This window comes from Platalea leucorodia (assembly GCF_965183815.1).
Source record: "Platalea leucorodia genome assembly, chromosome: 2".
Classification (NCBI taxonomy): domain Eukaryota; kingdom Metazoa; phylum Chordata; class Aves; order Pelecaniformes; family Threskiornithidae; genus Platalea; species Platalea leucorodia.
In genome coordinates this window covers 45603811-45616127 of record NC_138824.1, presented here as the reverse complement: position 1 = coordinate 45616127, position 12317 = coordinate 45603811, and the positions used below count along the sequence as shown (strand labels likewise).

At 40.9% G+C, this 12317-nt stretch overlaps 1 protein-coding gene across 2 annotated transcripts in view; it reads left to right on the top strand.

The window, feature by feature from the left end:
• Positions 1-12317, top strand: part of TBC1D4 (TBC1 domain family member 4) — a 117385-nt gene that overhangs the window by 92667 nt on the left and 12401 nt on the right. For both annotated transcript variants that reach the window (XM_082304424.1, XM_082304423.1), the window contains 5 exons: positions 4085-4245; positions 5172-5381; positions 9050-9208; positions 10789-10947; positions 11409-11653. In XM_082304424.1, the coding sequence (XP_082160550.1) occupies positions 4085-4245; positions 5172-5381; positions 9050-9208; positions 10789-10947; positions 11409-11653 (934 nt within the window). The remainder of the gene's footprint in view (positions 1-4084; positions 4246-5171; positions 5382-9049; positions 9209-10788; positions 10948-11408; positions 11654-12317) is intronic.

The window sequence follows — 12317 nt, the reverse complement described above, 5'->3', positions numbered from 1 at the left end:
GGAGTTGAAATATTAGCTGTCTTTTTGTACTTGATCTGGGGGATTTGGTACCATCTCAGCCTCCAAATTGCAAAGTAGGTCGAGTTGATTCAATTGCTACTTAGAGCAATCAAGAGAAGAAGTTGAAATGAAAGCAAACTGTGGAAAAATGCAAACCTTGGCATGAGCAGCAACAGTATTTATTCTCAAGTCATTTGGCTTGCATGGACTCAAGTGCAAAATAATTCAGATGAGTATTGTGTAAAAAGTTCACAAGAAATGGGGTAGCTTTATGTTTTTTTTAATATCAGTCTTTGGGAGCATTTTAAAGAACAGTTTTGGGGAGAGATTTGGGTAATTGAAACCAAGCAATAGTATGTTTGTAATCTGAACAAGTTTGGGGGGTTTCTTTTTTTTTTTTTTTTTTTTTTTTTTTTTTCAGTGAAGTGTAAAAAAAAATCAATTCTTGCAATCATGTCCTAGTTTACAGTTCAGTTCTTAAATATCTATTCTGTAGTTTGTTAAGATTTTATACGCTGCCATCTCTTCGTTGGCAGCGCGTTGACTCTGGTGCATTTTTATCTCACTCCGTTGTTGGGGGGTTGCAGCAGGACGGGAACTTGTAGAAAGTAGTTGCATTTTTTTTTTCCTTCTTGGTGGCTATGTCCCTGTATCACCCAAGAAATATACATCCTCTGCCTTGCCCCAGTGTCTAGGCTCTATAATCCATAGTTTATAGAGCAGTTATAAATTTCTTGAGTTTGAGGTAGCAACATTTTCTTAAAGTGGAAAACATCATTAAAAACTGGAATTAATGATTGGACTATTTCTGCTAGTTGACCTTGCAACGTGTTTCCCATGTAGATGTTTAAGCCTGTGTGTTGTCAGAACAGGGTCTTTTCTTAAGGATTAAGAATTCTTAAGAATTTTTCCAGTGAGTGTTTGAGGTTCGGTATCAGTGCCCTGACAGGAAAGTTGTGAAAGTCTCTGTTTCCCCAGGTTGGGAGGTGGCGAAAACTCTGCTCTGCTTTTCAGCAGCAATGACTGAACTCCATTTAAGAAGTTGTTGTTGTTTTGGAGCTGCTTATGCTCTTAGTCTCTCCACTCACATTAATAAACCTCTACATTTTGCAGAGGGCTGATAGCTAATGGTGAGATATACTTTTTTTTTTTTTTTTTCTTTACCCCCACCCTGTTTAGAGGAACCGTATGAAGTGTTGCTGGCCTGTCTAAGCAGAGCACCTACCTTGCCTGGCTGTTAAAACCCACGGCTACCTTAAAACCTGAAGTAATGTTGCAAATGTGACCAAGAGTGAAGCCAGCCAGTTAAGTTTAGGTATGAGAGATGGTGAAGTCGAGGGAATAAGTATTGTGTAACTCCTGTTTCAAGGTGGGGAATATGTAATTGAGTTAACTCATCTGTGTTTTGCCACAACCTTCTGAACTATTTCATCACAGGATAGGAGACGCTACCATTTTATTCTGATTTTTTCCTGCTTTTACTATGTAGGATATTCGTTTCACACCTTCAGATCTGCTCTTAAGTTAGGACTCGTCTGTCTTGAAATGAGGATGCTTTCGTTGCTCCCTTTCTAGCCTCCCTTTTCTCAATCTTTGTGTTTTCACAGGTGCCCTTGCCTTCCACTGAATATGGCAAGGTGCGCACATGAGACCTTCAAAAGTTTTTGTCTAATCACTCATCAGACAGCTCTTTGAAAAAGGAGGTAATTAGTTGCTTAAAATGTCAGGGGAATTTTGGAAAGGAGGGTTTAACAACAGAAATACGGGTCCTCAGAACTGTATGATTTGCACACTTCACGAGGTAGCACATGTGACTAATCCATCCCACTGTACACTCTGCAACTCAAATGTTGTGAACAGCTTTGTTTCATACCCTATAATAGCCACCCTCTTATTCTGACTTTCCTATAAATTTTACTACTGTGAATTGAATGCTATTCCTAGGACTGTCTGCCCATTTAGGGGCGCAGCAGCTGAATGTAGATTTTTATACATAGCAGTAGAACGGAAGTTTTCATTCCCTTATTACGTAGCTTCTATTTAGTAAGCCTTGGAATGACTCAGTTTTTGTGTTCTAACATGTGATATGTAAGACTTGAAATAGCAAGAAGTAGTTTCATCACAGTTATTTATAGAAACATGAGTTATAATGATTAATATATCCAAACTCAACACCTTATTTCCAAGAGTTGTTGGACTGAAATACCTTTGGGAAACAGCACCTCTAGATTCAAAATTTAGTTTTGTAGTCTGTGTTTAGCTAGCACAAGCGGTGGTTACCCCATCACCAAAGACTGTGTAAGAGTTAGCCAAAGAAGATTGTCACAGGGCTTTCTCTTGCTGTTTTGGTTAGTGCAACACGGGGCTCTACTGAGACCACCTACTAATAGTATGATGCATAGGGAACTGAGGCACTGTAGAAACTAAACTGGGCGTAGAGAATAATTCAGACTGCTCTGCAGGGCTCCCAGCCCATAGTGCTGTCCTTAGAGGAGAGCAAGGGTGGTGCCTAATGCTGGGTAGGTGAACTTGAAGACACAGTTATTTCTCTTCCAGGATATGGAAGCAGGGTCTGACACTTGTGTACGATGGTGAGTCCAGTTTGCACACTGAGGCTTAGAGATGTCAGGGAGCTGTTGTAGATCATTAACATAGGGACAGCTTTGATCACCAAAAAGGCCAGTTCTAGCTTGGTGGATTATCATTGAGCACAGAGTATTTGATATGAAAAGTGCTGATTAAGATGGTGTAGCTGGTAGACTGTTGTAGCTGAAACTTCAATAAGGTGTAGCCTGCCTCCCTTGCAGATTTCTTCTTTTGTGCAAGCCAAATGTGGGGAGACTGACTGCAGCTGGCAAACTGCGATCATCTGCAACTAACTTACCGCTACAAACATGGTGAACCCTTAACCTGCTGGGCTTCCCTTTCATCTAACTCTTTTTAGGGACTTTGTACTGTAGCATAGAAATTCTTTACAGTATGAAGGTTTGAGTGTAGCTACTGCTGTGTTGATATAGCAGTTTTCCCTGTGATGAAGATGAAGCTGCAGACACAGCTCACCGTATTTGATGCTGTCTTCCCAAGAAGCCTGTAGGTGTGTGTCACGCTGTTGATGGTGCATGGAAGGATTTTTGGCAGATAATCAATGTACCCATTGCTAGATGAGATCTGTGCATGTACTTTACTACCACAAATGCAAAATGCTGAAGTATTTCTGGAAGTGGCTCAAGTACTTCTGAAAACTCAATGTCTTTGGCAATAGTCAGTAGAGAGGTCTGCTTGGTGTCCTCTTCAAATGACCTCCCAGCAAAGCTTCCCTGTATCCTCTCCTTGCCTCTTCCAGCAACAGAAGCTACTATTAAAATTACTGTGTAAATATATTTCTACGTGGCAACTGGGGAGGAGATCAGCTCCTTTCAGGTCATTGCGGTAGGAACTGAGCCTGCCCTCTGTTTGCAAAGGCTCTGTTCCTTCAGCTGGAGATGCTGATGAAACATGAGGACATTGGTCCTATTCGTACAAGTGAAGCATTCCCTTCTTGAAGCATAGGAAAGAGGCTGCAGAACAAGGCCAGAACATTGCCTCCAATGAAACACTCACCTGTGAGCTCATCATGCCATTAAAAGTGGCACTAAATGGAGCGTTGTGCTCTGATAAAGCAACATCTGTGCTTTTAGGGGTATTACATCAGAACGCCTCTGTAAGACTAGTGTATAGCAAAGCAAAACCCATTGCTGTCTGTTTTAGAGGCTAAATATTACTACGTTTTTCTCTTAGCTTTTCAGAAAGTTGAGCTTGTATTCTGAGCTTCCAGCTGAGCACTTTACAAATGCTATGAATTCTTCCTGGTGATATTATGCAAACTTCACAGCACTGTGTTATGAGAAAACAACTGGGCACTTCTGTGTTCAAGGTGAAGCTCACACATAGCATGCTTTACCTTCTAAAGCTTCCCAGCAAATGCTCCTGCAGCTTTGGTTGTACATTAGACAGACTTAATAAAGATTTTTTTGTTGTTGTTGTTTTTGTTCCCCTCCAAAGATGACTGACTTTGATCACCCCATCTGCTTTTTCTTTGCTTCAGTGATGGGGAGGGAAAGAAAAGAACATCAACCGTCTGCAGCAGTGAATCTCTAAATGCTGTGGGGGCCACGCTTACACCTCGCCGCATCTCCTGGCGGCGAAGAATATTCCTGCAGGTAGCTTCACCTATGAATAAATCTCCTTCCAAGATGCAGCATCCAGGTCTGTGTGTGCTTTTAAAGAAAATAAACAAGCAGTTGTTACTGAATAGTTATTACTATAGTGAACTGCAACATGTGAAAATATGAAAGGGAGAAGGAAGTCAGCTTGATAAAATATTCTTGCTAGAACCTCACTAGAGAACAGTTGTTCTCAGTCAGCTTTAGGTCTTTGTTGCTTTGAACAGAGGATTGTGTCATCAAAATCAAATGAATTGCAATCTGCCATGGCTGCACTGGTAGCAAGGAAATGAAGAACTGCCACTTGCTGACAAAGATACCCTCTTTAACAGTTAGCAAATTTTTACCCTAGCCTGCTTACATAATAGCAGTGTTTGCAGAAAATGGTAAATTTTCTGCCTTCTCCTTGTACTGTACATAGCACCTGTTGAGTGTGGTAATAATTCTTATAGCTTTAGGTCATCTAAGGTAGAAGCCTGAAATATCTGAAATCCTGCTATGTTTATATAGTCCCGTTGGCGGAATTCACAACTATAGGTAAATGACAAACCCTGTATTTAGTGGCCATAAAGTGCTATTGCACTGCCCATAGTGCAGCTTAGCAGATGGAAAAAGTTGCTTTTAGTATAGAGCAATTGTGGTAAATCACTGAAGTAAACAAGCTTAGCTGTAAAGGAGACTTTATGGATAAATGCCTCTTTGTAACTCTAGGAGGTAGCAGGGCAAAGGGTTGAAATACTGGGTGACCCTTTATTTAGCTCTATTTCATTTTAATAAACTTTATTTAATTTAAAACACTTTTTATTTAGAAATAATTCTCTACTGTTGAACTGCCTTTTCTCTGTCTTTGGAATCAGCACCTCACTGCTGAATGTGGAAGACAGCTATTTTTTGTTCTGCTGTGACTTAGCTTTTCGTGATATGTCAAACAACCTAAGTTTCCTGTAATAGCTTTCTGATTCTTTGCAGATGGTCATGATGGAAGTGAATTGTTACCATTATCCCCTCTTGCTCCACCCTTGGAGGAGGACCCTCTTGTTCTAGTATTGCAAAATGAGGATGGTCCAGATAAAGCTGGAGAGAGGAAAAACTCAGAAGAACTACAAAGTCTGTGGAGAAAAGCCATCCATCAACAAATTCTGTTACTTCGAATGGAAAAAGAAAACCAGAAGCTGGAAGGTTAGCTATTTAGAAAATACCCCTAAAGCCTGTTACAAATTCTGCTGCCTGAAACTGAAAACTGTACTGGTGTTGGGCCCCTCAGACGGAGGTGTGGTTCTGTAACTTTTTGGTTAACAGTGCTAGAAAGAAATGTGTTCGCCCAGTTCTGTCTCACAGTCTACCAGGTTCTCTGTCCACCGGCCAACTCTTAATGAGTCACCTCAGTTAAAGTGATAACTTTTCCTTTTTTAGTGCATGTTAGATAAAGTTTGCTACAGTCTGTGTTCTAGCTAAGTCTAGGAATTCTAAGGTGAAGTGGAGTCAGGAGAATGGATGCTGTGTGAACACTTAGGTATGGTAAACCTTACCCCCCCTGTATCTCGTTTCAGTCCTTTGCAGCACATGACATTTCTGGCCAGGCTTTCTGTCCTTCATTAACCACATCACAGTGGTAATTCATAAATATTTCAATCCAAATGTGATTTTTGAGCAACTGACTCTTGAGGTATGTCAAAAAGTTGTTTTTTTCAGAAGATGAGCACTGTACACTGAAAATTGAGTGCTGCTGAGAGATATGAAGTTGGCCATGATGACTTGTCAGCTGCCTGAGCTTCTGGCTAAGATATTTTATTATGACTGGTCAAGATTCACACAAATAAAAGATGGGATGCAATGTCTGTCCTAGCATATAGAAGTTCTTCAGTATAATAGACTAATAGCTTTCGGTGCAAGTTGAAAATTTCAAATGTCCTCTCTGCAGTTGCTTCCCTCATCTCCTGTATGGTGTATAACCTCTTTATATGGTAGTCTGATTCTTCACACAAAACGTAATGATCTTGTTAAGGTCAGCTAACTCTCTTTCGTTCTTTAGTGGTCCTTAACTGAGAAGGCAGGAGGAGGAGAGAAAAACAGCAGAACAGAAGTCTTTCCATGTCCCTAGAAGCGTACATCTTTTGAATGTATTTCCTACAGATGTAGCATATTTCTCTGTGCACTCTCTCTACAGTTTGTCTCCCTGTTGACACACACTTCTGTGGAAATTCGTAGATTCATAGGGAACATCTACAGAGAAGTCTGCCAAAATTTTCATTTGTCGTTTTAGCAAACAGTCAGTCTGCTGTTGTCGGTGGGGAAGCTGGACATCTGCTGCAGGCACTAATTTCATATTATTCCCTCTGGTAGTATGAGGTGCTGAGGGACAAACTCTTTTCTGTACGCTCCCTGTGTGGCTGGAGGTGCTGAAAACTGTTCAATTGGTCCAGTTCCTTAAGACTCAGTTGGAGGTTATTTCTATTCTGTAACTGATACGTAGAAAATAAGTTCCTCCTGCCTGATAATACGTGGTGAAAACAGGAGTGTCAGCAGTGGAGACTCTGAACTGGCACCCATCTGCCAGCCCACATCTTGGTTTATGCTTCAGGGAGCATGTCTCCATTCTTGTATGCAGGTTCATAAGTACTGCTAGTGAAAATGATGCTCTGACTAGCTAGAATTCATCATCTTATTTTCAAAGGGTGAACAGTAAACTGTCTTAACACAGTTTACTGCGTTAACCTTATCTCTAGGTTTCCTTCCTGTGGGCTGCTGTAGCATGGGCCATTTTATGGACAGGACATAGGCAGAACTGATACATTCCAAGCAAGCGCTGGTTTGGGCAGTGGTTGGCTTCCTAGCCTACAATTAAATGCAGATCTCGGGAATGGGAAATGTAATAACAGAAATGCAGCCATTTCTCTACTTGAAGCCAGGTTCCTAGCTGTGAATTTATCCAGCTGTATATGACTGGTTTAAGACTGGAATTCCTGTGGACTTGTTTTCAGTGATTTTCTGTTAATGTTTTGTTGATTTTTATTTGCAAAATATTAATAGAACCTCTTTCCCTGTTCCTTTTGCTGTCGAGGAGACTTGAATACTATTAGCTCTTTGTTTTACAGAAGGTAAGTTCTGTGAATTGCGCAAACTTGCTTTTTTTTTTTTTTTTTTTTTCTTCTGAGCCACTAAAAGCTACTTTTTCCAGTAGATCACCTACAAATGTAAGAACTACAAAAAGTAGCAGGCCACCTAGCTGTGATTAGGAAGAATGTTAAGGATGGTTGCAAGCAATGGTTGCCATAGGAGGTAGGGCAAGTACGATCAACAGGCAAGCTTGCTGACTTTCGGTAGGGTTAACTGCAGAGCCAAAGTATCGTTCAGTGAATGATAACCCATGCACTTAACTCTGGAGTTCGTTGTCACACTGAAATATGTTACTGTTGTCTTAAGTCTGTTGCATACTGCTTATGAGAATGAGCATTCTCCAGTGAAGTCGTGCAGCAATAGGGTAGCTTTTAAAATTGTCCCAGTTGGACTGCAAATTATTGTGATGAGATCACATTCCTGTTTTTATGAAAGTGTACTGCTCCTTGCATAATAGTTGCTTCTACAAGGCTGCCTGTAGTCTTGAACAGATATGGTCTCGCTGGTGGAACATATAGCTTTTGGAAATAAATTGTCACCTACATTTTTGGAGCGGGCTAGGCAATAATCTTATGGATTCGTCCACTATTGGCTGTATCCAAAGTGTGCTGATTAGGGGAAGGAACTGATTGTCTTGTTTTGCAGGTTGTATAATAATGTAGTGAGAGTTTGCTCTCACCTGGAGATGATGATGGGGAGGGGGGTACATCTGTCAGAGAAAGGAGTCTCCTGCAAGGAGCAAGTACTGCACACAGATCAAGGCAAATTTGTGATAAACTCAGTTGCAGTTTTCAGAGGTCATGTTGTGAAGTGTACGATTCAGTCCAATGGTAATTAAACTTTTCTCTGTAAATTAAGACACATTCAAGTCTTGATTCCAGTTTTTTATACCAGTAGTATGAGGAATTGGAGTGTTTTTCTGCATGCATATCATGTGTAATAAAATAACCACAGTTAATTTCTCAGTAATGGAAATGAAGGCTGCTCCTCCATTAAATTCCAGAGTAACTCTGCAGCTTTATTTCGGAAATAGCAAGTCTTCTGAAATAAATATCTTGTGCCAGGTAGTCCTATGCAACAAACCTTTGAAGTATACAGCAACATGAATTCTGTGCTTCAGCACAGATGTATGTTTCTGGATATGATTCATGTTGGTTTGTTCTGTTTCCTTCTAGTCAGCCTGATGATGCCAGGTAGCAGTGCCAAGAGCTCTTATGACTCTCTTAAGGGACATGTAAAAACTGGAACCAGTGTGACAGACTTCAGCTTAGAAGACTTGCTTAGCTTGCTTGCCTTGAATCTCTAATATAAACATTCATCTGTTTGGGACTTTCCATACTAAAACAATTGCAATGTTCAATATAAACAAAAGAAAAATGATTAAAGGTGTTTTTGCAGTTGAAAGGAGCAGCATATGTGGTGAAGCTGACTGTGTTGAGTGGGTTTTTCTTCTTGCCCCAAGCCTTAAAAACTGTTTTCATGTACTTCATGAATTACTAATATTCATGGCCCAGTAACAGAAGTTAAATTGCTACCTGCAGCATCTTACGACAAAAGACTGGCCCCATCTCAGCTATTAACTGATGAATTGTAGAAGGTGTATTTATCCCTAGTCGGGTTGTCAGATAGATATATCTAACTTGAATGGGTTTTGCATGTATTTGGTGTCTCTTGTAATTTTCTGATGTTCTGGTTTTCTGTGTGCTCTTCCTTTGTGTTCTGTGCTCTAGCAAGCAGAGATGAGCTCCAATCAAGAAAAGTCAAACTGGACTATGAGGAAGTTGGTACATGTCAGAAAGATGTCATAAATGTTTGGGATAAGAAGTTACTAAACTGCAGAGCCAAAATCCGATGTGACATGGAAGATATTCATTCCACTTTGAAAGAAGGTATTTATGTAGGATGGCTTTTAATGATGAATCCTGAAGATTTTATTGTTATTGTTGCCTTTTGATACCAAAGGAAATCTGCCAGCAATACACTTTTTCTAGTAGCACAAAATTGTGAAAAAATTGTGTTCTTTTTGCAAATGCATCCGCCTCCAGTTGCCAAACAGAAAATAGGTTCTGCTGTGTCTACAGCTTACGATGTCAGCAATGCAAAAACATGTATAGTCATACTCCTGAAAGTAGCATCTTCTGCCCATGTATTATTACATCGAAGATTGAACTTGGAGCTTCTGCAGCTAACACTGTGACCTTCTGGTTTCTGGTCTGTGGCTCCTATCCAATTGACTCTGACTTTCAGATGCTCTGATTTTACTTACTGAGAAAGCAGGACCATAATGTCTAATGTGGACTGTGCCTAAAACCTAGGGGAATAGCAACCAAGCTTCAGAGAGTCAGAAGGACCACATCTTGTGGAGTCTGGACTATGGTCTTTTAGTGTTTTGTTTCCTCGAGTGAAAGGCTGGGGATTTGGCCCTGAAGTAGGTCTTCCTGTGGCCTAGCCATAGGCCAGAAGGGGGGAGCCAGAGGGACTTCTAACGCAGATGTAGATAGAGTCTGATTGCACCGCTGTGTCCTCCTCCATAGAATCTCATGTCTGTATTAAAGATGCTGAAAAATAATATTTCAGTGTAACCTGGCTGTGGTACAGAAGGGAAGTTCTAAATTGCTACCAAAGAAAATCGTGGTAGAAATAAGGCGGTTCCTGTTAGTGACCTGCAGAAGGCTGCCAACAAATGTCTTTCCCTGCTGCCCTATCTTCTGCTGCTGGACTGCAGTTCAGAGTTGGGAACAAGGATATGCTTTTTCTAATTTGTATTCTTGTTAAATAATTATTTGCCTGCAAAGTATTAGCAGAGTTGACAATATATTTCGACTTTCAAAGGTCGGTTTACAGAGTCAAGGGGATGTATGTGAAAGTCCGAAAGTAGTATTTTAATTTAGTTTATGCTTTCACAGGTGCTTGGCTGACTTGAGAAATGCCGTCTTTCAATATGAGTGGTTCTGTGTCCTTCCTTTGGTATGCAGCATTAATGCTTTTAGGTTTGAACTGAGCATTTTGTAATCTGTACATCTTTCTCCGAGCCTATGGACTGACAGGAGCAGCCCTTTGGGAAGGGGAAGAGACGGTGGACCTCCCTGTGTTTGGCACCTCTGAATTTAGTTCAGCCTTTCTAAACGGGATGGTCTGCATTCTGCGTGTAGTCGTGCATCTTTCCCTGCTGGAGGCTAACAGCTCAGAGGTGGCAAAACAAGTGATGTCTGTACCTCCGTTGCCCAGTGTACCGCTCAGTGTAATTACCGTAAGTTTGTAGTTAATGTTTAGTTAGTGGGACTGAAGTGTGGCCACTGAGGGAATACACTGCAGAGTGGACAACTTCTGAAGCTGACTGCTGTAAGGGATCCTCCAGAGTGGTTCAGCCAAGATTATGACAGGCAAGATTATGACAAAGCAAGTTCTTGCATTGTAGTGCTAAAAATATGCCCCTGCTTAGGCCTCTTGTTTTTTGACTGACCTGCAGGTGTACCAAAAAGTCGTCGGGGAGAAGTTTGGCAGTTTTTGGCTGTGCAACATCGAGTCAGACACAGACTGCCAAACAAGCAGCAGCCTCCCGACATCTCTTACAAAGAACTTCTGAAACAACTGACTGCTCAACAGCACGCCATCCTTGTAGATCTAGGTACGTCTGTCTGTAGCTGGGAGATTATTCTGACTTGTTTCATGTGTCTGAGTGGAAACGCGCCATTCTTAATGGAAGCTGTTGCTGGAGGTAGATGCTGCTGTATTGGCACCACTTTCTGTGTTGTCAGGATACATTCTGTGTATGCCACTTAGTGACCTCTAAGCAAACGATTTCTTAGGTTATGCTGTTTGTATTGATGCTCTTCTACATCTGTCTGAAAAGAGAAATCAAGCAGTCACTTCTGCAAGTTATATGCAGATGAGAATATGAAATGAGCTCAATGGATACAGTCTAAAATCAGTGGTAAATTACGGATTGATCTGACTAAAATCAACCTGCGTATGAAAGCGAAGAGAAAAGGTCTATGGAAAGAGAGAAGTGCTGGTTGTCAGATGGTTCTGGGTTTTTTTTTTAATGAGAAGAATTGAATATCAACTACTCTTCTCTCTTCACATCAGGACGGACATTCCCTACGCATCCTTACTTTTCTGCCCACTTGGGAGCAGGACAGCTATCACTCTTTAATCTCCTGAAAGCATACTCTTTGCTGGACAAAGAAGTGGGTTATTGTCAAGGTATAAGCTTTGTAGCTGGAGTGCTGCTTCTACATATGAGTGAGGAACAGGCCTTTGAAATGCTGAAATTCCTCATGTATGACCTTGGCTTCCGTAAGCAGTACAGGCCAGACATGATGTCACTACAGGTAAGTCAGTCCTTCTCCTAAAGCTAACCAGAGTTTTAAATGAATTTTGAGCTCTCAGAGGTTGCTCCTGTTCTCCAGGGTCTTCTGAAGCTTCTTGTGTTGTTTTGGAGGTTGTGAAGTGCATGAAAATGTTATTGTCAAACCCCTCTCCGACTCTGAATTTGCAAACAGAGAAGTTCAGAACTTGCAGACTTTTCCTGTCACACGTCCCTATCATCTCCTGTTTGGAAACTCTGCTTTCTCTGCTATTTTGCTCTTCCTTTTCCTCACTTCTCTCTCTTCCTTATGCCAAAAACCCAATATGCCTGCATCTGTATAGATGGAGTTTAAAAATAAATTTGATTTTGTTTTTCTTCAATCTATAAGCACTTAGGTAGATTTTTCTCTTGTAACTCCAAGTCAAATCAATAGTGACACCCAGTGGCCAGTCAACGTACTCCATAAGCATTTGTACTTGGGACTGCTCTGTCTCGCTTCATCATTTGCACCTCTTTTCTCCCATCGTCCTCTACCCCACCACCCTCAACACAGAGAGAAGAGAGACGAATTTTTAATAATTTAGTTTGCTTATGAAATGATGCGTGCTCTGCAATATTACCCTTTTAATAGCTAGCTATAGATTGCTAGCTATATTCTATGATTTTATGATACTCAAGGCTGCTTA